Below are 27,280 nucleotides of genomic sequence, written 5' to 3'. Positions count from 1 at the left end.
AGACAGCCGGAGTATTCGGTCCAGAAGGAAAAGTCGTCGCCGGCCTCCGACGACTCGACACTGTCCAAACTCGAGACAGGTGAGTTTGAGCAACTCGAGAGGGCGGGGCAGCTCTGGCTCCTTAGAAGCGGGGAGGCCGGGCTGAGAGGGGAGGACTGCGCAGGCGTAGCGTGAAGGGGCGAAGCAGGAAAGGACGGTCTCGCGCGTGCGCTTTGGAAAGCCCAGGGCGGCCCTTCAAAGCAGCGAAACTGAGCCGGGTGTTGCAGGGTGGGGCAAGAACCGGGGGTAGCGCATGCGCTCTGAGAACGCACTTTAGCCGTTCAACTCCAGCGCGTCCAGGGGTAGGAGGAAGGTCCTGCGCGTGCGTGGTGCACTTCTTAAGGCAGTCATTTCTTTTTGCGCGTGCGTGAGACCAGGTTGTCGTGTCCCTTCGCGGTTCTTGGTGTCGCGTTGTTGCGACTCTAATGCACTTGCGAGGCTTCCGATTTCCGCCGTGTTTGTAGCGGCAGGTGGTTGCCGGCTGACCCTCCCGAGCCAGTCGCTGTTTGTCGGTCTGGAGCTAGGCCGACTGGGCACGCTTAAACCATTGGGCCCCGAATGTGGACCAAGGGAAATGAAGCCCCGGGGGAGGCGCCGGGGAGGGAAAAGGTGTGAGACCTCGGGGTGGAGGGTTGGTGGGTTACGTAGAGCCCGCCCAGCCCGCTCGTCCTGGCGGACCCGGTGGGCCCTGTGCATATGGCCGCCTGGAGGAGGGGGGGTGTCTAACTCGATAGGGGTTAATTCTGAGCAAAGATGGGTCACCGTGCTCAACAAGTTTGGAGTAAATCCAGGGGCAGGAGGTGGGCAGGTGTTGGGGCCACACCGACGGCCCACGCGCGATCCTGTCTGCTCGTTACAAGACTGGGCAGCCTGGTCCCAGAAAGCCAGATGGAGGCCGATGTATTCTGGGAGGCGCTTTTAGAGTTTTAAAGATAAGTTAAGAGAATTGTGGGATGACTGCGGTGGCTTCCTAGAAGGCTTTATTTTATAAACGTCAGGAACCCACTTGGGCTGTTAACTAACGGCCTACCAAAGGCCAGCGTACATAATGCCCTCTATCTGGATAGTGAATTCATGGAAGTCAGGACCTGAGTCGGGCTGTTGTATACAGCCTGTACTTGGCTTCTTGGTGTTTAACGTGACCAGCAAGAAGCCGTTTATGAAGTTCACATTAGGCTGGTTTATAAAGCCAAGACAAAAGCCACTCTGAGAGGTTAGTTCATACAACCTTGGTCTGACCCCCTTTTCAAGATTATTTCCTATGCCAACAAACAGTCCTTTACATAAGAAGACAAGACAGTCCACCGAGAAGAGCAATTCTATGCAGCCTGTACCTGAGCTTCCTGTGGAAGCTGTCTCATGTCATGAGACCAGTACAGGCAGGTGGCACTCTGGAAGGTCAGTTTACAAAGCCAGGACACACGACCACTCAGGACACAAGACCTTCCTCTGGAAGGTTTGTTCATTTAATACAACCTTTTATAAAAGGCAATTCACCTCTACCTTCACCCCCTTCAAAAAAAAAGCCTTATGTAACCAACAAGAAGTCTTTTAAGGCCAATACCTTTCTAGCCCTAGGAGACTGACTTTAAAGTGAGGATACAAGGGCACTTAGGCTTTTTCATATGGCCTGTGATTATGGGGACCATGGGTCTCAATGTGCCTGGAATAATGCCAGTTTATGATTTGTCCCTGAAAGCTACTATTAGTACTTCCAGTATTCAACTTGTGTAAGATGAAATTCCTACGTGCAGAAATGGCAGTTCCAAACAGTGAAAAAAAAAACATTGGCAAAAATGATGAGAGTAAAAAATTTTGCAAAAGAAAAATGTATATTTTACCAAGCTAAATAAATAAAAGGCTTATATATAGCATCCTGGTTTGTATGATAAATTCTGTACTTAATCCACCTATACCTACCAGAAGGCTGTTTATGCAACTTGCTTATCCCTTTTACGTGGAGCTCTGGGAAGCCAATGTAAAGGCCAGTTTGCGGTCCCACTCTGAAAGACTGTTCACACAGTTTACCCTTGATTCCCTCCTCTGGAAGCCTCGTTCGTTTAATACAACCTTTTATTAAAAAAAGACAATTCAATGAGGAACTCTGGGAAGCAAATCAGTAAAGCCGGGCCATGAGGCTACTCAGGCTGATACCTTACTCCAGAAAATTGCTTGATACAATTCAAGAAACCTTTCTATCAGACTAATGCGTGGGGAATGCTGGAAGCCTGATTTGTAAAGGCTGGACGTGAGGCCATTGAGAAAGGCAGCGTAATGTAGCCTCTACCTGACCTTCACTGGAAGGCTGTATCAATTGGTTGGTTGGTTGAAGGCTGCTGCTTACAGCCCACACGAGGCCAGCTCCTCTGGAAGATTGTTTCACACCGCTGACAAGAAGGTGTTTCACCCAGCCAGGGAAGGACCTTGCTCCTATAAGGCCATTTCAGACGGCTAACAGGAATCATGGAAGATAGGTTTGTACAACTAAGACAAAGTCCAGGTTTCACCTGGCCCTCAGACGAGGGCCCAATATGTAATGAAGCCAGTTTTTAAAACAGGTCATGAGGCCACTTTGGAAGACTTTTATGTAACACGATGTGGCTTCTCCTCGGAAGGCTGTTTGATTCGGCAACTATTTAAAAGGCCAAATTATGAAAGATTCTGGGAGGCCGATGGAACCAAGCCATACATAAGACTGCTCAGGCAGATGGTGGCCAGCATGGCCGCTCACCAGGTTGCTACAGGCTGCTATTGTAAGGCCCCCCTGGGAGGCTAGTGTTTAAGATCAATGGTGAGATGTGCAGGGCCATTTCAGGTGGCTAACACAGAGGCAACCTGTAAAACCATTTTGAAAATGAACTCACAGCCATCCCGAAAGCTCCCACCTCTGGAAGGCTGTGTCGTGCAGCGTCAGCATAAGTCTCTCTGAAGGCTTTGTTGTAAGACGTTCACTGAGGAACTCTGGATTCAAAATAAATTACTCGGGCTATTTTATGTGGCCACGAAGAGGCTGTTCTGTACAGCCAGCTTGAGGCCCTCTCTCCCAGAAGGCTGGTCCACATGGCCATCAACCTGAGGCCCTCCCCTCAGCCAACTGGCGAAGCAGCACATCAGCCACCTTACCAGGCTAGTTTATGAAAACCAAACAGAGACCACCTTGGGAGGTCTTTGCAAAACAGCACGTGAGGCCACCTTAGAAGCTGGCTTTGTAAGGCCTTTGCTAGCTTTGCAAGGGACTATTTTGTAAGGTCACCCTGGGAGGCCAGTTTACAAAAGGTTAAAATCTGCATCCCAGGGAACTAGTTTATAGCCCATTTGAAACCCTCCAGGAGGCTATTTTCTAAGGCCACCAAGAGACCAATTTACAAAGTTGGTACATAGGCCCCAGCAGAAGCCATTTTTATATTAAGGCAAATAAGTCGTCTTCTGGGAGGCCTTTTTGTAGACCTTTGTGAGAAGCCAGAACATGAGGCCTCTGAGGCCTTTTGCATGCTCAAGGTGAGATTTTTCGAAATTGCTTTATGAGACTCATGTGAGACACTCAGGATGAGCACTGAGGCCACCCAGGAAGGCCAGTTGGTGGGTCCACGTGCTGTTCTGCATGTGGCTAGTGGATAAGACCATGCTGGAAGGCTGCTGCACTGTGAAGCTCTTTTTTTTTTAAATATATTATTATTTTTATTGATATTAGTATAGTATTTTTTTATAAATTTATTTATATTTATTTATTATTTTTGGCTGTGTTGGGTCTTCGTTGCTGCACGCAGGCATTCTCTAGTTGTGGCGAGCGGGGGCTACTCTTCGTTGAGGTGCGTGGGCTTCTTGTTGCAGAGCAAAGGCTCTAGGGTGCGCGGGCTTCAGTAGATGCAGCACGTGGGCTCAGTAGTTGTGGCTCGTGGGCTCTACAGCACAGGCTCAGTAGTTGTGGTGCACGGGCTTAGTTGCTCTGCGGCATGTGGGATCTTCCCGGAGCAGGGCTCGAACCTATGTCCCCTGCATTGGCAGGCGGATTCTTAACTACTGCGCCACCAGGGAAGCCCTGCACTGTGAAGCTCTTAACGAGACCAACACAAGACATTTATGAATCTTCTAGGAGGCTGGAGATAGAAATCATCCTGGCGGGCTTGGGCCAGGCCACTCAGGCTCTCTGAGTCCTGTCATGCAGTAAGCCAGCTGGGAAGGATATCCATTGTGAACCAGGAACTGAGCTGGGATCTAAAGCTCCAAAAGCTGTTGCAGTCCTCATGCCCAAACATGAAGAGTGTCTGAGTGGACACTGCTACTTACTGTAAAGTTTTGGACAAATTGCTTATCTCCCAACTCTCACTTCATTCATCTGTAAAACCTCACACTGTAGAATTGTGAGGGATATGTTAGATAATGTACATAAAACATGGAGCATTGGGATTTCCCTGGCAGTCCAGTGGTTAGAACTCCGCGCTTTCACTGCAGGACCCCGGTTTTGATCCCTGTTCTGGGAGCTAAGATCCCACAAACCGCGTGGCACAGCAAAAAAAAAAAAAAAAAAAAAAAAACCAAAAAACATGGAGCACTGACGTGGCACATACGAAAGGGCACTGAGGTTGAGCATAATCTAAGTTCTGTCTCTGCACAATCGATTGACTGTGGTGGTGTGTTTCGGTCAAGTCACTTCATTTTTTCTGGACTTTAGTTTTCTCATCAGCAAAATAGGAGGGTGGGGTTGCAGGGGAAATGATCACATACACCCCTGTCCACTTCACAGTATGGTAAGGAACAAATACAATTCGAAAGCGGTGCTGGGGATAGACTGCAGAACTGAGAAAAACTCTGAATTACTGCACTTACTTTAGGACAGGCCCAGGAAGAGGCACCTCAAAAATAATAACAAGCGAGAAAGGTACACCCTTTTCTTATGTGAAGTGATAGGATTTTCTCATCTGTAGAATGGGGAGAATAATAATTCCTTCCTCAGAGTGTTCTTGAGAGTTAACCCAGATGTGCAGCTTCATCGTGTGCTGGCTTGTGATCTTGTGGCTCTGGTCCCTCATTTATAAGATCATGGATTTGTGAGCTAGACTGCCTGAGTTTTAAATTTCTGCTCCATCTCTTATTAGCTGAATTGCTTTGGGACATGTTTAACTTCTCTGCTTTAGCTTCCTTATCTGTAAGATGGAGATGATAATACTTAGAGTTTCTGTAAGAATTAAGAGTATATATAAAGTGCTTGGAGCATTCCTGGCTTTACAGCAAATGCTTTGTAAGTACTTTATCAGCTTTGTAGGGTCATTGTGAGGGTGAAATGAAGCAAGTATTCTGTCTGCTGAATACTGAATATTCCTGAACTGGTGGGGAGTGAGCTGAAATGGGGCCCAGCAATAGGAATGGCTTGCCCAGCGCACCCTCAGGGACCATATCTCTAGCATCCTTCACACATCTTTGTTTCTGTATCTACTGCTAATGTCTTCACACATATTAGAGCTAAAGGGAACCATGCTTTCTCCTCCTCTTCTTTGGTGTGAGTTATAGATGGAGTCCCAGCATGTCCAGGAAATCTGGTAGGAGTGTTTATTATCTATTGCTGTGTAACACATCACCATAAATTTAGCGGCTGTAAAACAACACACACGTATTATCTCTGTTTCTGTGGGTTGGGAGTCTGGACAGGGTTTAGCTGGGTCATCTACATCAGGGTCTCTCACAAGGCTCCAGTTATGGTATCAGGGCTGGGCTCTCTTCTGAAGGCTCAACTGGACAAGGATCTAAGTGCCTGTGGTTGTTGGCAAAATTCAGTTCCTGGAGGGCTGCTGGACTGAGGCCCTCAGTTCCTAGCTTGCTGTTGGCTCTAAGCCACCCTCAGTTCTTTGCCACATGGGCCCCTCCAACAGGGCCACTTGCTTCATCGATGCGTGCAAACCAAGAAGGCAGTAGAGAGAGTCTGCCAGCAAGATGGAAGTTCCAGTCTTATGTGGCCTGATCCCAGAAGTGGCATCTCATCACTTTTGCCATCTTAGACCAAAAAGTAAATAGCTACACATACCAAACCTACACACCTGTTGGTTAGAGGCAAGTAACAATAGTTTTCTATTGCTGCTATAACAAATTATCACAAACGTGATGGCTTAAAACAATAAAAATTTACTAGCTTACAGTTCTATAGGTTAGAAGTTAAACATGGAACTAAAATCAAGGTCTCAGCAGGGCTGCATTCCCTTCTGGAAGCTCTAGGGGGTAATCCATTTCCTTGCCTTTTCCATCTTCTAGAGACCACCCACATTCCTTGGTTTGGGACCCCCTTCCTCCATTTTCAGAGCTGGCAACATTGCACTGTCTAACAATTCTGTAATCACGTCTCCCTCTGACTCAGACTTTAGCCAGGAAAGATCCTTTCAAGGACTCCTGTGTTAGGTTGGGGCCAGCAGATAATCCAGTATAATCCTGTCTCACAGCCCTTATTCTTCATCACATCTGCAAAGTCCCTTTTGCCATGTTAGGTAACATACTCACAGGTTCTGGGGATTAGGATGTGGACATCTTTGGGGGATGTTATTCTGCCTACCACTCAAATTACAGGTCCTGCCCATACTTAAGGGGGTTAGAAAAGAGTGTTCATAACAGCAAGCAGGGATCATTGGGCTCTCTTGCACCCTAGGGTGACTTGCTTCCCTCACAAGAAGTGGAGCGTGTGACGGGGCTTTATCACAGGCAGGTCTTCGTTCTTGCCTTCACCACCCACCAGTGGCTCTTGAGTGTCAGTTACTCTTAAGGGTCCAATAAGGTTCTTCTGTTATTAACCACAGAAACCCTGGTTGACATAAGCAAGAGGAAATTTCTTGGGAGACTGTGGGGCCCACAGAATCGACGGAAAGCTGGAGAACTGGGCTTGGAAAAGACAAGAACTAAAGTGCATCCTAGGAATTGCAGACAATAATTGTGAGACCCTAGCAAGAATAGTCTGGTCCAGAAACTGCCGCTAGGACAAAATGAAATGTCAGCTACCTCTGGTCAAGTTGACCTACTTAAAGTTCAAATTCAAAGGAGGCAACTCATTGTCTAGCTTGGGTCACATACCCACCCTTTGGCAACATCCCACCAGACTGATCTCAGTGGGTATGATGGAATTGCTCAAAAGGAGATGGAAGTATGTTGTCAAGAAAGAGAAGAGGATTCTGAGCCACCAGAACTCAACAAATACCCTCTACTACGTTCTCTGCCATCTGTTTCCTCAATAATAGAAGGAAGTTATTGCTTCATTCAGGGCAGGATAACTGCTACAACAAGCATCATCAACACTGTAGTGGCTAAACACAATACAAGTTTATTTTTTGCTCCGGAAGCATTCCAGCATGGATATTCCTAGTTGGGGGGCCATCTTGTGGCTCTGCCATCCCTTAAGGCCTCAGAGTCTTTAGCTTCCAGCCAGTGGATAGGGAAAGTTTGGAGGATCATACAGGAAGTGTTTATGGACCAGGCCTGGAAGGGGTATATGTCACTTCCATTCATTAGCTGGAACATGCTGCCGTGGTCACATCTAATTGCAAATGAGAAATGGAGTCTACCTGTGTGCCCAGGAAGAAGATGGAATGGGCTTTGGTGAGCTTAAAGCAAGAGTTTGTTTTTGTAGATAAAGTTTTATTGGGACATACCGTGCCCATTTGTTTACATACTGTATAAAGCTGCTTTCACACTATGGTGACAGAGTAGTACCAACAGTGACTGTATGGCCTGCAAAGGCCAAAATATTTGATATCTGGCCCTTTACAGATAAAGTTTGTTGACCCCCAGCATAGCGCAGTCTCTGCAAAAAGCATGATGGTCCCTATTTCTTAGTATCAAATGATATAGGGCATATAGCAGCTGTTAGTATAATACCTACAACACTGTAGTGCAAATAAATCACCATAAGTTGTGAGCAGTAGAACCTATTCACATATTAGTACTTATTCCTAGAGATTGGCCTGCCATCTATATATAATGTCCAGGCTAAAGTCACTGAAGGCACCAACTGTGATAAACCTTTTTGTATAGGATTTACCTATTTCCAGGTTTCCTCCAGAGATGTTAAGATCTCATTCCTTCGGTAGTCTTAATTGAGTGCCTACTATGAGCTTGACTCTGCAAGAAGCTCAAGGGCTACTCAAACCCAAAACACTCTCAGAGAATCTTGGCAGGCTTCACATAGGGGATCATTTAAGATGGGCCTTAAAGGTTGGATAGGAGTTTGCCAGAGAAGAGGGGTGTTGGAGGCATTCCAGACGAGAACAATACATGTTACTCTCTGAACAAATATGGGTCCGGTGCCCACTCTGTGCCTGGTGTTACGCCAGGCCCTGAAGATGCAGTGGTGACACCAGACAGATAGGGACCCTGCCCTCACAGGTGCCCTCACAGGGCAGAGAAGACCATTGTTGAAGAATCAGTGCAGATGAGATGTGTGTTACATGGGACAAGTCCGGAAGCCTTGGTAACCTGTAGGGGACCAGGTCTGTGCATGGTCTCTCTCTCGGTCTCTCTCTTTTTTTAGGAAAATAGTTTATATATATTTAAAATTTCAGTGGTTGACATTTTGGCCACTGGATGTCATCACAGATCTAGCTTGTTTTCCCCCAGTCTTATTTTATGAAAATGTAGAACTGTAAATATGTAGGCATACAACGTGGTGTTTTGCTGTAACTTACTTTCCCCCCCAGCACTCATCGGACGGAGCCGGCTGGGCCGATGGCAGGGCCGGGCGCGCTCTGGGAGGCCCTCTGGGCACTCCTGCCCCGCACGAAAGAGGAGCTGAAGCTGGAGCTGGGAGAGAAGGTGGAGGGCAGCGTGGTGATGCTGCTGCAGGAAGCCGCCGAGCTCTTCTACGGGGACAGGAGGCGAGAGTGTCTGCAGACCTGCGAGGCGCTGCTCGACTACTCCTGGGAGAAGCTCAACACGGGGCCCTGGCAGCACGTGGACAAGGACTGGCGGCGGGTGTACTCCTTCAGCTGCCTCCTGAAAGCCGTGTGTCTGTGCGCGCCGCCTGGGGACACTGCCTCCGTGGCCGCCGCCCTGAAAGCCTGCGACATGGGCCTGCTGATGGGGGCGGCCATCCTTGGGGACATCCTCCTTAAAGTCACTGCCGTCCTCCAGAAGCACCTGCTCTCTGGAAAAAGGCCCGCCCCCGGCCCGAGCCAGGAGCCGCTTGGCATAAAGGTATCCGGGGGCAGGGGGGTGGGCAACCGCCACTGACCGCACCCAACAAAATCCATCAGCTCTGTTTTCCTAGAAGTCACAGGTCAGCTCTCCCCTGGGGTGAAGCCCCTGGCATGCTGACCCCTCTGGTTGAAAAATGGCATCTCCATTGATTTGGAAATGGAACAGCCTCTTGTCTCAATTTTTTTTTTCCCAGTTTGTGCAAAAGCAGTGCCCCCTGGGGAGAGCAGGAGGGTAAAAGCTTTGTGGTTCCTGAGAGAAATGGCTCAGAGGGATTGTGTGGCCGAGGCCTGCAGCCAGCGAGAGCCCTTCTCTTTCAGTTTCTTCCTGGCCCCTTGGTTGAGGTGTCACCCACTTTCCTGGCTGCCTCTGTCTTTGTGCTGCTGAGTTTGGATGAGATTCTACAACTCACATGACTAATCGGTCCTGCCCTTTAGATACTTGACCTTGTCCTCACTGGTATTTAAGTGCACGTGCCAGAGAATACCCCACAGACACTGAGGGTGGTTTCCTCAGGCTTCACATCTCAGCACTGACACACGGACCCACTCACAGTACCTCTGGGCAAGTCAGTCACCTCCTCTGAGCCTCAGTTTCCTTATCTGTAAAATAGCAGAGTGCTGACCCCCAGAAAAAAAGGGCCGAGACTGTACTGGACACTGGGTAAGGGAGTTACGGGGTGTTTTCGACATTTTCCTAAATATTTTCTTGTTTTCAGAATTCCCTACAGTGAGTATTATTTTTCTATAAGAATAATGCAAATGGATGTCATAAATACACCATACATGTAACTGAAATAAAAAGTGAGCCCATAAACAGGGAAGAGAAATTTGCAGCAAAGGTGTCAGAGAGGAGATATCTTTATTGTATAAGAATTATACAAATCAACAGGGGAAAAGAAAAACTGGGCCCCAGGAAGTAGAAAGACCAGACACACAAACAGACTGTTCACAAGGAGGAAGCAGATCTGTTAAACGAACATGTGGGAAATGTTCAACCTCACCTCTGGTTTAAACAAACAAACAAAAAAAGCAGCCGTTCTTGGCTCTGAAACTATCAAATGAGATTTTACACAACACCCAGTGTTGCTAAGGGTGCCACAGGGCCAAGGGCATGGGGTGTTGGTGTACCTTTCAGAGGGTCGGGCAGACATGCAGATCAAGGGACAAATATCTGTCCCCTTGGACCCAGGGGTTGCACCCACCCTTGCCCAGGCCAGGGCTGTCCCAAGGGATATGGCGGAGGCTTCATGGCCAAGGTGGTGTTCGTGGTCTGGGGCAGCGTATATGGTTAAGGGGGTGGAAGCTCAGGCTCTGAAGGCAGCTGCCTGGGTTCACATTCCTGCGGCACCCCCCGCTGCCTGTGCCACCTCCGTTCCCCTGCCTGTAGGAGGGGCTTTGCTCAGCAGCCTTACTGAGCCCCAGCGGTGGCCCAGATGTGCCAGGAACCAAGGGCATGGTCCAGACGCCATCCTGGAGCTGACATTCTAGTGAGGCTGTAAAAGAATGTCTTCTCCCAGATGGTGAGAAAGGTGGGGAGGCTGCTTCAGACAGGGTGGTCAGGGAAGGCCTGTCTGACAAGGGAGTACAGGGAAGTAAAAGTCTACTTTGGGGACAGGGAGAAAAGAAGAGGCAAATACAAGGCCTCGCACATCACCTGCAGGGAAGAATGTTAGCTGTCGCTGCCGCCACTGCATGAGTGTTGAGAACGGGCTTGGGGTCCAGCAGGGGGAGCTGAGGGAGGCGACAGGTGCCAGGCGGCAGTGCTGGGTGCTTTACATGTGAGGTCTCGTCACCCAGTGGGGTTTAACGCGTGGGGAAACGGGCTCTGAGACAGTAACTTGTTCAGGTCCCTCAGCTGGGAGATGGTTAAGTAAATGATGAGGCAGCCACTCAAGCCATTGCAAGGACTGAGTGGCAGCATGGAAACTACTTTGGAGAAATTATTGGACAGAAGAGGCAGAGTTGCTTATTCATCGTGAATCTTAGAGTGGATCAGAGATGCATATGTGTGAACGAAGTGGGAAAGGAACATACAGTAATGAGAAGAATCCTTGTAGGTTAGATGGTGGAGTTTGGGATAGTAAGTTTTCCTCTATGAAAGCAATATATTAGTTTTATAATTAAACAAACATTTTAAATGAACCGGTAGAGAAAAAAAACATCTTGATATCGTGAAACGTCAGTAGTCGCAGTAGCAGCAGTAAAACTGACAATAAATGTTAACTGTTAATTATTGTTACTAATGACATCTCAGCTGTCTTACTACCATTGATGCAAATTCCTAGTGGAATGCCTCGAATTTTGGCCTTTCTGCAGTTGTTGCCATCTTGTTTTGTCTTAATTTTGAACAGAAAGCAAGGAATGACCACGTTCCGATTCCAGATATGACGTCAGAAATAACGGTGCCCCGGCTTCACTGTCCATCCCTCCAGTATTTCAGGAAGCATTTTTTGGATCCAGGGAGGCCTGTGATCTTGGAAGGTGTGGCCAACCACTGGCCGTGCATGAAGAAGTGGAGGTGGGTGTCTGCTGAGGGCGGTGTGGTTCCTCTTCCCAATTTAGCATCTCCAGAGACCCCCAGATTCCTCCTCCCATCATCCCCAAGTGAATACAGCCCTACAGACACTTCATTGGCAGTGAAGTGAGATGGACGGCCGAGGGGTTAAACACGCATTAAAGGCACAGTGCTCTGAAGCGATGCCAGAGGTTATAAGATTCTTACCTTCTACAGCTTGCCGGCCCTCAGCAGTTTTTAAGGAGTGCGTCTTGGAAGTCCAATGTTAAGTCCATTATGCAGTTTTGCAGGATCTCAGGAATTCTGTGGAGTTTCTTAGGGGTCCCTGAGCCTTGAGAGTAGAAATAAGAACCCAAGACAGCCCCACCCCCTCTGCGTGGCCTCCGAGGGCTCCTGTGTTTATTCTCTCCTCATGTCTGTTTCCAGTCCCTCCTCAGATTCATGGTGGAAAGGTCAGATCAGGCAGCTGGACAGTAGCCATGATGCCACAGCCATGCCTAGTTTTGAAATGAGGAGGCATGTCTCAGGCAGGTGGATGGAGCCAGCCTGTCTTGTGGCAGTGGTTTTGCGGAGGGAGTGGTTCCCGCTGAGATTTGCGTGCTTGACCATGCAAGGCGGGTACATGCCATGTCTTCCCTCATTGTCCCCTCCCTGGTTCCTGTGTGATGGGCACTGTCATCACCCACAGTTTGTAAACGGGGAACAAGGGCTCAGAGAGGCAAAGGGACTTGCCACAGGTCCCCTGGTGGGTGACAGGCAGGGCTGGACTCGGCACCAGGCCACCGGAGCTGAGGACCCAGGCCCCTCACCACCCTGCACTGTCCTCCACTGGCCCAAAGAAGATCTCTCTGCTTGTGACAGGGCGAGCAAAGAGAGAAGTTGAAAGGCGCTAGGCAAGCAGGGAAATAGAGCTGCCCAGCAAGAACCAGATTCATAGGTTGTATCTGCAAAGCTGCCCAGTGCCAGGTGGGCAGGTGACCTCGCCTCTCTTGCACCTGTGTCTCCTCAGCAGTGAAGTGGGGTCTTCCTCCACCTCGTGAGTGTTTGTGAGTAGCACGTTTAGCAGGGCACCCAACGGGTGTTAGCATACGATGGCAATGCCAATCCCTGTTTTCCGAATAGTCTGGAGTACATCCAAGAAATTGCTGGCTGCCGCACTGTCCCAGTAGAGGTCGGTTCCAGGTACACGGACGAGGAGTGGTCCCAGACGCTCATGACTGTGGATGAGTTCATCAGCAAGTACATCAGGAATGAGGTGTGTTGTTTGACTCCTTCCTCTAATACTTAGGAGGGAGGGAACGCGTTACATTTGGGCAAATAACTTCCATGTGTTGCCAGGGGAGGTTTTGGAGGAGTCAAGAAGCCATTCTTTTTTTTTTTTTTGCGGTACGCGGGCCTCTCACTGTTGTGGCCTCTCCCATTGCGGAGCACAGGCTCCGGATGCGCAGGCTCAGCGGCCATGGCTCACGGGCCCAGCCGCTCCACGGCATGTGGGATCCTCCCAGACCAGGGCACGAACCCATGTCCCCTGCATCGGCAGGCGGACTCTCAACCACTGCGCCACCAGGGAAGCCCCAAGAAGCCATTCTTTAAGGGCCTGTGGTCAGTAGGCTGGCCAGCATGAGAAAGGCAGGCGGGACATATGTTCCCATTTCAGGCCCTTTGTTTTTTGGAGGGTTTTTTTGTTTGTTTGGGTTTTTTTGGTTACAATTTAATGGGTTTTGGTATATTCACCAGATTGTGCAACCATCACCACTATCTAATTCTAGAACATTCTCATCACCCCAAAGAAACGCCGTACTCATTAGTAGTCACTTCCCATATCCCCTTCCCCTTCCCCCATCCCCAGGGAACCACGAATCTGCTTTCTGTTTCTATGGATTTGCCAATTCTGGACATTTCACATAATTGGAATCATATAATATGTGACGACCTGTGTCTGGCTTCTTCTGTTTAGCATAATGTTTTCAGGGTTCATCTCTGTCGTAGCACGTACCAGTCCTCCGTGCCTTTGTATGGCCGAATACTATCCCTTTGATGGATAGACCACATCTTGTTTGTCCATTCCTCAGTGGATGGCCATTTGGGTTGTGTCCACTTTTTGGCTGGTATGAAAAATGCTGCTGTGAACATTCACGTACACATTTTTGTGCGGACATGTGATTCCATTTCTCTTAGGTGTATACGAGGAGTGGAATTGCTGGGTCAGATGGTAACTCTGTGTGTAACTGCCAGAGGAGCTGCCAGATTGTCTTCCAAAGCAGCTACACCATTTTGTCATTTCTTAACAGTGAGGGCCCTGGGTGTCTTCCTCTTCCTGATACCTGTTGGCCACTCTGGCCGCAGTTGGGGTCAGTGGTGCCCAGCGTCCCATCTGCCCCGCCCCCATCTGACCCTTTCAGAGGTCCTCGGGCATCTTCAAAGAACCCCTGAGCGTCAGGGAGCCCAGTTTGTAAAGCACTGATCTTTTCACTCATCTGATTGGTAGAAATTTTCACAAAATGATCATCTCCAGTGCAGGCAGATGTAGGAAAGTGGACTCTCACATTAACTGCTGGTGAGAGTGTAAATGATGTAACGTTTGGGAAAACAACGTGGCAGAAGCTATTGAGATTTAAAATCCACGTACTCCCTGACTGCATTGTTCTCCTCTTGGAAGCACGTAAACATCAGGACCAGAGCATTCGGCTGTTCATTGAAACACCGCGGCAGAATCACCTTAATGTCCACCAGCAGGGGGATGGTTGAATGAATAATGATGCATCCTGTCTATAAAACATGCATCCATCAAAAGAATGAGCCACATATGCATGTATTGACCTGAAGAGGTAGTCATGATATATCATTAAATGAAAAAAGCAGACTTCACAGTAATACATATTGTATGATTCCATTTTTATTAAAAAAAAAATCCTTATGTGTGTACAGCCCCTTCATGTTTCATGTGAGAAAACTGAGCCCCGGGGCTCAGGGTGACTTACTCAGGGCAGAGGCAGGGCCAGATCCTGAGTACCCCCATCAGCCCAGTCTTGCTGGCTGGCGAGGGATCACATTTGCCCCCGGGTTGGAGGAGGGGGACCAAGCAGGCCGGAGAGGAGGGCCCTCCAGGTGACGCCTAGGGCAGGGTGCTGAGAGCCAGCCACACGGGCAGCTCTGAGGAGGTGTCCCACGACTAACAGGGCTTTTCTGTGTCCCCTCTGGTCTTTCTCCCATGGAGCAGCCGAAGGACGTCGGGTACCTTGCTCAGCACCAGCTCTTTGACCAGGTAAGTCCGAGCCCCTCTACCCTTCACCCTCTCACCACCTCCCACCTCCCTTCCTGGGCGCTGGCCCCGGAGGGTTGGAAAGGGGTCACAGCCTCATTTGCTCCCCAGTGGCATTGCCCCCTGCGGTGAGCAGGGAGGCCCCTGTGCCTCTACCTGTGCCCTACTCGCCAGCGGGCAGCAGGGGAGCGGAGCAGGCCCTAGGATGGCCCCCGGGGGATGGAGTCTACAGCCTGAGTGTGGTCAGAACCGAGGAACAGATCCCCCAGGTGAGGGCGGCAGGCTCTGACCTGACCCAGAAGGGGCGAGTGGCCGCTGACCTGGACTCACAGAGTTCCCTAGGCAGGGCCTGGAGCCGCCTGACCACCTTTCAGTCGTCTGCTCACGAGGCAGGCTCCCTGCACCTGGGCCTGTGCGCTGTGGCAGGGCCCGGGTTCCACTCCTCTGGGTACCCTGACTGGCTGGATGGAGGACCCTCAGGACGAACTGGTGGAGACTGAAAGAGGAGGGGGCTGTGGGCTGGAGCTGAGGGGAGGAGCAGGGCTCGAGGCCGAGGCCAGTCCCAGGGAGAGGCGCCTCATGAGCCAGGGTCGGAGGGCAGAACAAACCCCACGTGCTGGGCGCATCCATCAGCGTGAGAGGGTTTGGTCAGGAAAGCAGAGCGGGAAGCCGAAGAGGGAGGCTGGGGCCAAGCTGGGAGGGCCTTGAAGGCCAGGCCAAGACAGCAAGGAGCCCTGGGACGTTTGTGAGCCGAGGGTTCACATTCCGAGGTGGTATTCCCAGGAGAATCCAACAGGGGCGCCAGCGGATGCAAGGAGAGCACCCAGGGGAAGAAGAGGGACCGTGGCAGGCTGCGCTAGCTCTCTCTCCATCACGCATGCTCCCCTGAGACTGTCCAGGTGTGGCCCAGACAGCGCCAGCATCCTGGCTTTTAGAGGTGCAGGGTCCATCCTGGGCTGCACCCAGACCAATGGCACCAGCGTCACCCGTCACCCAGACCTGCGTCAGGTGGGGCCCGTAGCCGCCAGATGGCAGAGCTGGGGAAGCGGTGGCGGGAACCAGGACCGTCTGGCTCGTGGGGAGTGAGGAAATGGGGCTGTGCAGTGATGTGCAGGATGGCCGTAGCTGAGTTGGCAAAGGACAGGAAGAAAGGCCGCAGAAGGTGAACAGGGATTGTCTTCGGGGGGCGAGAGGGCGAGGGGGTCCCTCCCTCTCTTCTGTGCAGTTTCCAAATCATCTATAATGAGTATGTATAGTCCTCATAACACGAAGAACAGAGACTTTGTTTTCAAATGCAAACAAAACAGAACAAAGTGAAGTGTAGCGTGAATCAGATTGCATCCTGCGCTTTCAAAGCCGTGCAGTTAGGATGCCGAAACGCTCAGAGGAGGGCTCACCCTGGGGAATGACCGGACAGTTGGGCTTTCCGTCCACCCCTTGCCTCATCCCCCGCTCTCCTCTTCGCTCTGTACTTGGGGGGTGGCCGGGACTGTGACCCTGGTGATGGGCGGGAGACGGCTGCTTTGTAGGCCCCTGTGCACCGGCGCTGAACCCTGCCCTGGGGACGCAGGGACAGTCGCTCTCCTGCCCTGTGGCCCTGAAAAACACACGTATCTGATGGTAATGAGCGCCTTGAAGGAAAGGAAAAGTGTACCCTACAGAGGAGGCTGGGCAGGGCAAGGGCTCTTTCCATCCGATAGTCAGGGAAGGGGTCTTGGGGAGGTAATGTCTGAGCAACAGCCCAAAAGATGAGCAGTAGGTACCCAGCCACATGGCAAATATTTTGCCCATTTTTTTTTATTGGGTGGTTGGTCTTCTTATTTTGAATTTTAGGAATCCTTTATATATGTTCTGGATGCAAGCTAGTTGTCAACCATAAGCATTGTGGGTATTTTATCCCTGTCATCAACTTGCCATTTTATTTTCTTCTCGTGTCTAAAAGGACATGACAAGCGCCACGCCAGCTGGGAGAGCAGCAGGTGTGAACTTTCACCTTCAAGGGGCAGGAGAGCTCAGCGTGGCCGGAGCCGAGCACATGAAGGGGAGGGAAGTGGCAGATGGGGCCTGAGAGGGAGATCAGGGCTGGAAGAAGGATGGTTTTCTTAATGTGAAGGGAAGTATTTCCAGGATGGCTGTGGCACTGTCTGGGGAGGCGTTGAAGTGACAGGTGTGGAAGCAGGGAGACCACTAGAAGGCTGCTGCAGCGGTCCAGGGAGAGCCGACGCCGTGCGTGGAGAGACGGGGTTAGGACGGGTGTGAGCTGCCGGCACCCAACGTGGTGGGCGTGCAGAGATCGAGGGAAAGGGAGCAGCCCAGGAAGACGCCTAGGTTTGGGACCCGAACCACTCGTTAGATGGAGCTGAGGCATCCGGGGGGACTTGGCAGATGTGGTCTTGGCCAGGCCTGACGCCACAGCTGCCCAGAGCAGGCAGTGCTGGCCGGGAGGCGAGGTCAGGGGCTGGGTGTGTGCCCTGAACAGGGAAGACCTGGGTCATTTGGGGTCAGGACCACAGCCAGTGGGAAGCTGGAGTCCCTGTCCTGACCGGGGGGCCCCAGTTGGGGCTGTGCCAGCCTTAGGGAGCTGCAGGTTCAAAGTTACAGGGGGGCAGGAGGTGATGGGGCCAGGTGGGCTGTGTCCTCTTGCCCAGGCTTCCCCACGTGAGGACTCGTGGGTCCTGAGCCCTGTCCTCTCTTGCTAAGTGAAGAAAAGGGGGATTCAAGTTGATCAGGCCCCTACCACGTGATCTCAAGAGACCGGCCTGTCCTATCTCTTGGCCTCAGTCATAGTGGGGCTCGGCCTCCCAGGGCCCCTGGAAGCCACAGGTCAGCTTGGCTCCCTGTCCTGGAGCAGCCAATTGCCATTTTACTAGAACACGAGGAAGCACATTTAGAAGTAGAAGGCAAAGTACATGATTATTTTTATGACGGTCGAAGACTCTGAAGGCGTTTTGTCTCGGGACCCCAGAAATGGTTTTTCTCATCTGCTGTCAAACTACCTTGGGGACTACTGGAGCCCTGGGGCTGTCATGCAGCGCAGAGGGACCACCTGGCCTGCCAGCCTCTGCATGGCTTCTGGGGCCTTCTCTGCCTGCACGAAGCCCAGGGTCGCCCCATCCAGAACCTCTTACTGACTCCCCTCCCAGCGACCCTGTGTTTCAGAAGATTTTGGCCACTGTGCTTGGTCTGCCTTCAAGTATCAGTCACATCTAAGATGGTTTCTCCTCTTGGCGTCTCTGAATCCTTGGCCAGTGGCTCTGATGACACTGTCTGGTCAACCAGTCACCTCTCAGGAAACCTGATGATGTCATCAGGAACCAGGCAGCTTCTCAGCATCCCACAGGGCTGGAGTCTGGTGTAATCCCAGCCAGAAACTGTGTGGTGTGACAGCGAGCCTGGCAGGGGAGAAGCAGGCAGTTTCCAGAGGCCTTTGGCATCTCGCCCCTCACTGAGGAACCCCACAGGACAGGGCACCGCAGACTGTGAACTTCTCTGTCAGCCCAAAGCAGTGGACACAGCAGCATTTCCGCATTTCTACATGGGCAGTTGGAGACAGACTCTTAAAAGTACGGAACAGCCCACGCTCCCCGCAGGGAGAACATTCCGGCCGCCCCCTGCGATTGTTCCACTAAAGTAATGGCCAGTCCACCTGCAGGTGTCCCTTCAGACCAGAGAGCTCACTCTGAAATACCTGAGTAAACTAGCATAGTGGGTCCCCTTCGCAACCTTTTGGGAACCAAACTTAAGTTTCCCAAAGCCTCCGAGCATTTGCAGCAGAGCAGGCAGTCTTGGGGGTTGGGGGCTTGGCAGGGCTGTGGTGGACTGGCCTCATTTGGAAAGAACCAGAGTCTCAGAGTGAAGAAACCACTCACCCTGGCTGAAGCCACTTCCCGACCAGACCTGCAGAAGGCAGCTCCAGCCCCTCCCTCAGGGCGGCTGGATTCCTCACCGGCCCTGGGAGTGGAGCCCTGGAGCTGCCTTCTGCCGGTCTGGTCGGGAAGTGAGGAGGCGTGGGGCACAAGAAAACACGAGGGGACTCAAGGTAGTTGCCGTTTTAAAGTATAAGGTGGTCCCCAACTTAGGATTCTTCAACCTTATAGTGGTGCCGAAGTGATATGCGTTCAGTAGAAACTGTACTTTGAATTTTGAATCTGGCTTTTTTCCTGGGCTAGTGGTGTGTTTACGATACTCTCTCGTGATGCTGGGCTGGGTCTCCCAGTACATCACACGATCAGGAGGGGAAACAATGGATACAGTCGCAGCCACTCTGTACCCAGATAACATTCTGGTTTTTGCTTTCAGTACGGTATCCAATAAATTGGGTGAGGTAGTCAACACTTTATCATAAAATAGAGTTTGTGTTCAATGATTTTGCCCAGTTGCAGGCTGATGTAAGTGTTCTGAGCACGTGTAAGGCAAGCCAGGCTCAGCGGTGAGGTCCAGTAGGTTAGGTGCATCAAACGTATTTTCAGCTTCTGATATTTTCAAGTTATGGTGGGTTTATCGGGACGCAACCCCATCATAAATCGAAGAAGAACCTGTCCATCTCATTAGAGATGGTCACTGACGGTGCCGGGGCAGGTGAGCTGACCGCACCTCCTCGTACAGCCCTCGTCCTTCCCCGGGAGCCCTAACTTCACAGCCTCCCGGAGGCCCCTGATGCCGCCACAGAAAGGAGCAGCACAAGCTCACTTCCAACTGGGTCAAAGTTCATGACTGGTTTTAAGACTTCCACACTTGACCACGTCGCTTTTTTAATTTTTTTAACCCAATTTTTATCTATTTGTTTGTTTGTTTGTTTGTTTTTGGCTGCATTGAGTCTTCGTTGCTGCCCGTGGGCTTTCTCTAGTTGCGGCAAGCGGGGGCTACTCTTTGCTGTGGTGCACGGGCTTCTCACTGCAGTGGCTTCTGTTGTGGCAGAGCACGGGCTCTAGGTGCATGGGCTTCAGTAGTTGTGGCTCGTGGGCTCTAGAGCGCAGGCTCAGTAGTTGTGGCGCACGGGCTTAGTTGCTCCGCAGCATGTGAGATCTTCCTGGACCAGGGCTCGAACCCGTGTCCCCTGCATTGGCAGGCGGATTCTTAACCACTGCGCCACCAGGGAAGTCCTGACCACATCGCTTGATGCCACCAGCAGCCTGGCATGAGGGTGCCCCCTTTACCACATCCTCACCACCACTGTGTTACCACTTTTTCAACTTCTGCTAATTTGATCAGTGGGAAATGATGACGTTTATTGCTAATGAGACTGAAACCCTTCTTTATATCTAATTCATCTTTATGTATGATCTGGTTTTTGTCCTTTTCTTATTTGTATACCTTATGTATTGGGATCCTTATTATTTTTCCTTATTATTTTGCATGCACTCTCTGCATTAACCTTCCTTTACCACAGTTCAAATGTTTTCCATTTTACTCCCCATCTTTGTATTAAGTAACTTATCTCAAATGTACCAACTGTGATTGCTTTACCATTAGTAAATTTTGGAAAATCTTCCCTTCCAGAGATTTCATTAACTGCTCAGTCCCATTTTCTTTTTGTTTTTCTTTCATTTGATGTTCTAAAATTAGAAAATTGCAAGCTGGTTTATTTTTAGGTACAAAGCAGTGGTATCAGGTTTTTAAGAAAAGGAAACAAAGCTAAAATGCATATGACATGGAAATAAATCTGAAAATAAAATTATAACCCTTCCCTAGCAATTATGTATTTACTTTTTAAAATTGATTTTTAAACTCCTGTACAGTAAAATGTGGCTACAGTCATATTATTACACAAGAAGACAGCGTGTATCGGCCTTCCGGGAGAGTCAGTGGACTTCTAGGCTGCTGTGTGCCACAGGCCTGGTCTTAACCCTCCATGTCTGCTCCGACCCTACAGATCCCGGAGCTGAAGCAGGACATCAGCATCCCCGATTACTGCTGCCTGGGCACCGGGGAGGAAGAGGAGATCACCATCAACGCCTGGTTCGGTCCCCAAGGCACCGTCTCCCCGCTTCACCAGGATCCCCAGCAGAACTTCCTAGCCCAGGTTGGAGCTGCTCAGAACATCAGCCTTCCCCCTCCTCCTGGCCCAGCCACACACGGCCTGGCCGCATTGTCCACATTTAAACACTAAAGAGATGAACCACTGACAGGGACGTGGACAGAAGTGAACACAGAGAAACGAAAGGTACCAGGCCTCAGGGGTGGGCCCTCTGCCTGGTCTGGGTGGCTTCCAGACATGGCTCCTGCACCGTCTGGGTTCCCAGACGCCTCCTGAGGGCAGAGCAGGGCCGGGCGCCATCTCCGGACGGAGCAAGTGCCCCGACGGATGCCTCTCCCCTGCCGTCCATCAGAACCAGGCCAGCTTCTCCTGCCAGAACCCTCTCTCCAAATACGGGGAAGCTGCTCAGCCAGTGGGTAGTTTTACTGAGACCCAGACAGAGCAGCGTGCGCGCGTGCGTGTGTGTGTTGTAAGGGGAGGGGCACCTGTTATAAAACCACCTTCCGTCGCAGGCAGAGAGGTTTGACAAGTGAGAGTGTTCTTCCAGCCCGGGGACCAGTCCCCAGAGGCAGCGGAGAGGCGGGGAGCCAGACCGCTTCTCAGCCTTGTGGACGTGAGCCATTCACTTAACCTCTCTGTGCCTCCATATCCTCACCTGTAAAATGGGGGGGAAAGGATAGACCACTCGGAGGGTTGTGCTGAGACTCAGAGTTAATAAACATACAGCACTGAAACAGCGGTGCCACAGTCGAGTGCCTGTTAGCAACAGTAGCGAAGGCAGTGACTCCTAACCTGACGTGTGTGCTGGGCGCGGGGCAGCCGGGGCGGCCGGGCACCTGCTGAGGAGGGCGGCTCTCTTCCTTGCAGGTGATGGGCAGGAAATACATCCGGCTGTACTCCCCACAGGAGTCAGAGGCCCTGTATCCTCATGACACGCACCTTCTTCACAACACGAGCCAGGTGGGCCTGGGGGACCCGGTGGGACCTGCCGTTTCCCCTCCTCCACACCCTGTCTCTGAGAGCAGGCCAGTGACTTCCTTCGCTTTCCTCAGGTTGACGTGGAGAATCCCGACGTGGAGAAGTTCCCCAAGTTTGCCGAGGCCCCATTCCTGTCCTGCATCCTGTCTCCGGGAGAGATCCTCTTCATCCCGGTGAAGTACTGGCATTACGTGCGGGCTCTGGACCTGAGCTTCTCGGTCAGCTTCTGGTGGTCGTAGCCCGAGAGGAGGGTGCCCGGCAAGCAGACGCGCTTGTGGTCACACATCCGCCGCCCTGTGCCTGGCCCGGCCTGCGCCTGAGGACTCCCTCGCCTTGGCACACGCAGGGCGAGGGGTGCCCAGGCCAGTGTGGGCAGCAGAGGCAGGCGGGTAGGATCCCAGAGGGACATTCCCGGCCCACAACCCGCACAGAAGCTCCTGGGCTCTGAGGTTGGCTGCCTGGATTCAAGCTGGCCCTGTCGCTTAACCCCTGTGTGATTTGGGGTAAGGAACTCCACTGTGTGTCTCCATCTGGAGAATAGGGCGGCGCTAGTCCTCACCACAGAGGGCTCTAGGGATGTGGTGTAGGCAGAGCTGCGCTACAGACCTCAGCCGCTGTCACCAGTCTTCGTGATTATTACTGTTGTAAATACTGGCCTGTCAGGACAGCCATGGCCCGCAGGCTCTGGAGCGGGGTGGCCATGGCCTGGTCACGGGGGTGGGTTCTTACCGGCTTGCTCAGCTCAGGCCTCTGCTGGGCAGTGGGGGCCTGGGGCAGTTTCTGTCTTGGTTACTGAAGTGTAACCTGCCTTCAGAGAAGCGCACAGCCCTGCTAGCTTGGTGAATTTCCCACTCCACATGCTCCCAGCAGCCAGGAACCACCTGGCGGCCCTCCTGCCCCTTGCTGCCTCCATCGCCCGGGGCCACTCCTCTCTGAAAGAGGGTTTTAGGCCAGGAGAGAGGCCCAGGCTTCAGACTTTCCATAAACACGTTTGTTTTGTTTGTATAAAACATGGGTGGTTCTGTTTGAATTTTGACCAGGTAAGGATGCTGGGGGCAGGGGCGTCACAGACCTGCAGGAACAGCTGCAGAGGTGGCCCAGGGCCATGCCTCTACCCACCAGGCCTCTCTCCCTCCGTGGCCACCTCATGTCTGCTGGTCTGACCTTGGCTTCAGTCTCTTCCCTCTTGTAGGTAGGCTTCTCCCCGGGGGGAGAAGATGGCCCCAACAGGTCAACTCCAGATCCCAGCACCTTGACCCACAGCTCAGAAACCTCAGGGAAGTTTCTGACTATTGGGCCTGGGACCTTCGCCCATTCTGGGGCAATGCCGTGGGGCAGGGAGTGGCTGCCCTGATTGGCGGGGCCTGGCTCACAGGCCCCCCTGAGTTACTGTGAGAAGGGGGGTGGGAAGCATTGATGGGCGGCTGAAACTAGCTACTAATGTCCTCTGTAACCAGGCCAAGGAATCTGAACCTTATCATGTAGGTCTTGGGGCTTCAGCATTTTGAGCAGAGAGATCATCAGAACATACGTTTGATTCTTGGCAGGGAATAGGAGAGGCTGATGGTCAAAGCTGCAGGGAGGCTGTGGGTCTGACGCCGTGGGTGAGCCCGGGCCAGGGCCGGGCATGGAGGCCAGGCGAATACGAGAGCTGTTTAGAAAGGAATCGAGGGCTCTGAGCAATTGCTTGTGAGGTCGTTTATTCCCCTACCCAGCATTATTGATAGTTATTTACCTCATTTTTCATATGAAGAATTTATAGCAAATATCAACGCCGCTGAAGGCAGTCAGGCATAAAATAGGGATGCCACCATGCCCACAGGCTCGCCATCAGTGAGCAGATGGGCTGCAGACGAGCCGTAACTCCAGGGCTGCCTGCATAACACCCACTCCTTCCCCGGCTCCAGCTCCCACGGTGGCCCAGCCTTTAGGATCCCATCCATCCCAGCTGGCAGGTCCCACTCCTGCTGAGCCGCTGATGACAAAAAGCGGTTCATCTGTAATGTCGTGGTTCTGAAGTTAGGGACTAGAGGAAGCGTTCATTAAAACATATTGAGGCCTGGCCGCCTCGAGCAAGTGTCCCTTGTCAGATGGGAAGATGAAATCTTCATCTGCTCTCCGGGCAAGGCTCCCGTGTTGCTAGTATCCCGGCTGGAGGGCTGGCTTCAGCTCTGAGGGGTGTGGACTGAAGGCGGCTTAGAAGAAAGGTGTCAACCAGCTGCTCGCAGGGCCAAGGGGAGGTACAGGCACCCACCCACCGGAGCTGCAGAGAGGCCTGCTCAACACCCGAGTCCTGTGCCAGGCAGGGCGCGGCATCGAGCAGGATGGGGGCCCTGCCCTCCTTGTGTTTCGTGCTCTTGGGGGGGTCCAGAGAGGAGACGGACAATAAAATAAGTAGTGCGGGTAGTGATAAGTGCCGTGAAGGCAAGAGAACAGGGTGACGGTGGAATGTGGCAACAGGGGAGGGGTTGGGGACATGACTTTCATAGCTGACGTCTGAGTAGAAGCCTGAAGGACCTGGAATCCAGAACTGACACTGAGACTTGAGGAAGGTGCTCCCAGCAGCAGGTGCAGCATCCCCGAGGCAGGAAAGACTTGGCCTTGGGAGAGAGGAAGGGGCCGCTGCAGCACGAGCAGAGGGCGCTGAGGGAATGGGGAGGGCAGGTGGGGTTGGCAGGGCCTGGACTGTGGCAGCGGGGGGAGGGATGAAGGTGCTAAGCAAGGAGAGACGAGGGCTGATCACGCTGCCGTGTGAGAAGAGCCCAGAAGGGGGAGACTGGAGGCCGGAAGAGCGGTGAGTGTCCCCGGTCCAGTAATTCCTGGAGTGACACGCTTGGGGCACCAGTGGGAGGGCAGAGCGGTGGGAGACAGGCTGTACCCGGGGGCGGGCAGGGCAGATCACAAAGACCTTGAGTGCCAGGCAAGCGCTCTGGAACTTGGGGTTAGGGCTTTGGTTGGGCCATGCCAAGGGGTCCTCAGGAAGTTCATGCTGGCGTCACCGCAGGGGAGACTGGCAGCAGGAGGGCAGTGTCCCAGCAGCAGGTGCTCAGAGCTTCCTTGACACCTGCGTGGTGTGACCCTGCCTGGCCTTGACCACCCAGCCACCCGCCTGGACAGGCAGGAGGGCCACGGCGTGCTGCTCTGCTTTTGGCCCCTGGCCTCCGTTCCCCCTTGTCCAGAACAGCATTGTGGAGGATCCCCTTCCTCCCGGGAATGCAGCCTTGGAGGGTGTGTCAGCCCGGAGCCCTTCCTGCACCTGCATCTTGGGAGGACGAACAGAACAGCTGGAGCTGCTGTGCAGTGGCGGCAGTCCCCACCATGACCGGGGAATGGGTCTTCCCCGCCGGAATCCCCAGATCCAGGGTCCATGTTTTCTAGACTAGTTCTCCTGCCTTGCTGTTAGCAAGCTTCCTCAGACCCTCCCAAAAAAAACCTTTTCTGGGTAAGCTGGCTGGGGCTTGTTTCGGTGGCGTGCCTGGCACACAGCTGCACCTGCCTGCCCGCCAGTCGGGGCTCCCACAGGGCTTCACCAAAGCTTGTATTTGCCTTCAGAAGGCTGGGCCAGGGGCCGGGCTGGCTCACAGCTGAACGCCTCTCGCTGCCTGGGGGTGGGCCTCAGGGCCCAGGCCGGACCTGGGTCCCGCCCCACAGCCGGTTGATGCAGGTGAATCGGGCAGAGCGTCCTTGCCTGCACGGGTGGAGGACACCCCACCCTTTGGGTGCCCGCATTCATTCCCTCTCTCCCTGGTAATATCGTCTTCAATTTGCTTAGAGAGCCTCCTCCTCACTGAGCCACTTGGCTCGGGAGGGGTTGCCCTACTCACGGCTCAGAGGTGGCCCAGGCCAAGAGTACCGGTTGGACTATCCCACCCTCCCCCACAGGTATCCAGATTGGATGTTTGCTGGGATGGGGGAGCCACGAAATGAGACCCGCCCTCTTCCTCCTGACGGCGGGGCCTGGGTGAGCAAGGCCTGCAAGTATGGCAGCCATTGTGCTCCCCTGAAGGAAGAGGCTGGATTTGCTGGAAGACCATGTTTTAGGCACCAGCCTGAGGCCAACACTCACGATAACAGGGCAGAGACAGAAATAAGGATGCTTGGTGACATCACTGGAACCACTAAGTCAAGCCTCTCCTAAAGGACCCCCTCTGGCCAAGTCCTTCCTTGTTTAAGCCACTCTGAGTCGGGTTTGCTGCCATGACTGAAGGGGTCCTGATTGATTCTGGGGTGGAAGGGAGGCGAGACGGAGTCAAAATAGTGTGGCAAGTGTGATGGTCAGAGACAGGCGGGGAGGTGGGGGACTGGAGTGGAGGTGGTGACAGCCTAACCAAGATCTAAAGGGCGGACAGGTGTTGCCGGCAAGGGCGGGACACACGAGGGGAGGGCAGGCAGGTGGGGGAGACGGGTGTGCAGAGGCCTGGCGGTGAGGAACACGATGGTTCGCTCAGGAACAGAAAGCAATGCTGTGCCCTGGAAAGTAGGAGGGGAGAGGGGCTGAGGTACACGGGGCCCCATCGCGTGGCCCGGACCCGCGGGCAAGGGCAGTCAGCAGGGGCACGCATGCCAGGCCTCCTGGCACGGTGGGAAGGTGACTCCGCGGGAGAAGCCTGGAGCCGGTGGGCGACGCCGTTCAGGCCAGTGCGTCCTGGGCCAAGGAAGGTGCAGCCTGGGGGGCGTCGGGGGGCCAAGGCCCCCACAAGCCCAAGTCGGGGCAGCCAGTGTGGGTGGGACGGGTGATCACAGCTGGGGACCGAAGGCAGAGCCGCCCTGAGCAAGTGGCCTCGGACGGTGCCAAGCGGGAGGAGCTCTGCCAGCCTCACTCCGGAGCCCAAGCCGGGGGGCTCCCAGCTCTCAGTGAGCTCCAGGAAAGGGGGGCACCGACCACAGACGAGGCCGAGGTGGCTGCTTAGTAAGTTTATTCCAAACCTGTTAACAAGTGAATGTAAAAGATAAAGGAGGTGATTCACGTGAAACACGAAACTGATGCCTCTCTTCCAAATGGGGCGCGCCGGTCACTCCCCTGAAGGCGGTGGCCGGCTAGTGCTGCCTGGATCGCAAGGACCTTTTGTTCGATTTGGAGATGCTGGCCTCCCTCTCCTTCTCGGGGTCAAAGACTTCTGTACGCAGAAAAGCCAGAAAATACTGTGAGCGGTGTGGCCGGCTGCCATCCACAGTCACGCCTGTGTGCCAAGGACTCTGTCCTATGGAACATTCTACTCTCCAGGAAGGCAGAATTAGCCCCAGTTGACAGATAAACAAACAGAGGGAGCTGGGGACACTGCTTATACCTCCCCTCCCGAGACAGCTGTCGAGGAGAGAGCCTCGTCTACACCAGACCCTCA

General features: G+C 52.7%; 2 protein-coding genes across 5 annotated transcripts in view; one reads left to right on the top strand and one right to left on the bottom strand.

The window, feature by feature from the left end:
* On the top strand, positions 1–23,877 carry KDM8 (lysine demethylase 8). Of its 2 annotated transcripts, XM_081256322.1 has the most exons (8): positions 1–79; positions 8,709–9,204; positions 11,558–11,724; positions 12,844–12,976; positions 14,942–14,986; positions 20,856–21,005; positions 21,828–21,920; positions 22,013–23,877. In XM_081256322.1, the coding sequence occupies exons 2-8, from the start codon at positions 8,737–8,739 to the stop codon at positions 22,175–22,177; spliced, it is 1,221 nt and encodes a 406-aa protein (XP_081112448.1). In that variant the 5' UTR covers positions 1–79; positions 8,709–8,736; the 3' UTR covers positions 22,178–23,877. The 2 variants fall into 2 exon arrangements, 1 of the variants encoding a protein (XP_081112448.1); XR_014017608.1 differs by lacking the exon at positions 22,013–23,877 and having other exon boundaries at positions 20,856–21,146; positions 21,828–21,907.
* A 2,960-nt stretch (positions 23,878–26,837) lies between these two features.
* NSMCE1 (NSE1 homolog, SMC5-SMC6 complex component) overlaps positions 26,838–27,280 on the bottom strand; it is a 36,307-nt gene continuing 35,864 nt past the window's right edge. For all 3 annotated transcript variants that reach the window (XM_081257283.1, XM_081257285.1, XM_081257284.1), the window contains one exon: positions 26,838–27,055. In XM_081257283.1, coding sequence (XP_081113409.1) covers positions 26,976–27,055 — 80 coding nt within the window. In that variant the 3' untranslated portion in view covers positions 26,838–26,975. The remainder of the gene's footprint in view (positions 27,056–27,280) is intronic.

The sequence above is a fragment of the Mesoplodon bidens genome, assembly GCF_964165515.1.
Source record: "Mesoplodon bidens genome assembly, chromosome: 15".
NCBI lineage: Eukaryota > Metazoa > Chordata > Mammalia > Artiodactyla > Ziphiidae > Mesoplodon > Mesoplodon bidens.
The sequence above is the reverse complement of the archived record's forward strand: the minus strand, read 5'-3'. Positions and strand labels throughout refer to the sequence as shown.

Coding starts and splice junctions, on each gene's coding strand:
- KDM8 (XM_081256322.1), top strand. CDS start 8,737: ATGGCAGGGCCGGGCGCGCTCTGGGAGGCCCTCTGGGCACTCCTGCCC. Junction 11,725..12,843: donor CCGTGCATGAAGAAGTGGAG/GTGGGTGTCTGC, acceptor TTTTCCGAATAG/TCTGGAGTACATCCAAGAAA. Junction 12,977..14,941: donor GCAAGTACATCAGGAATGAG/GTGTGTTGTTTG, acceptor CCCATGGAGCAG/CCGAAGGACGTCGGGTACCT.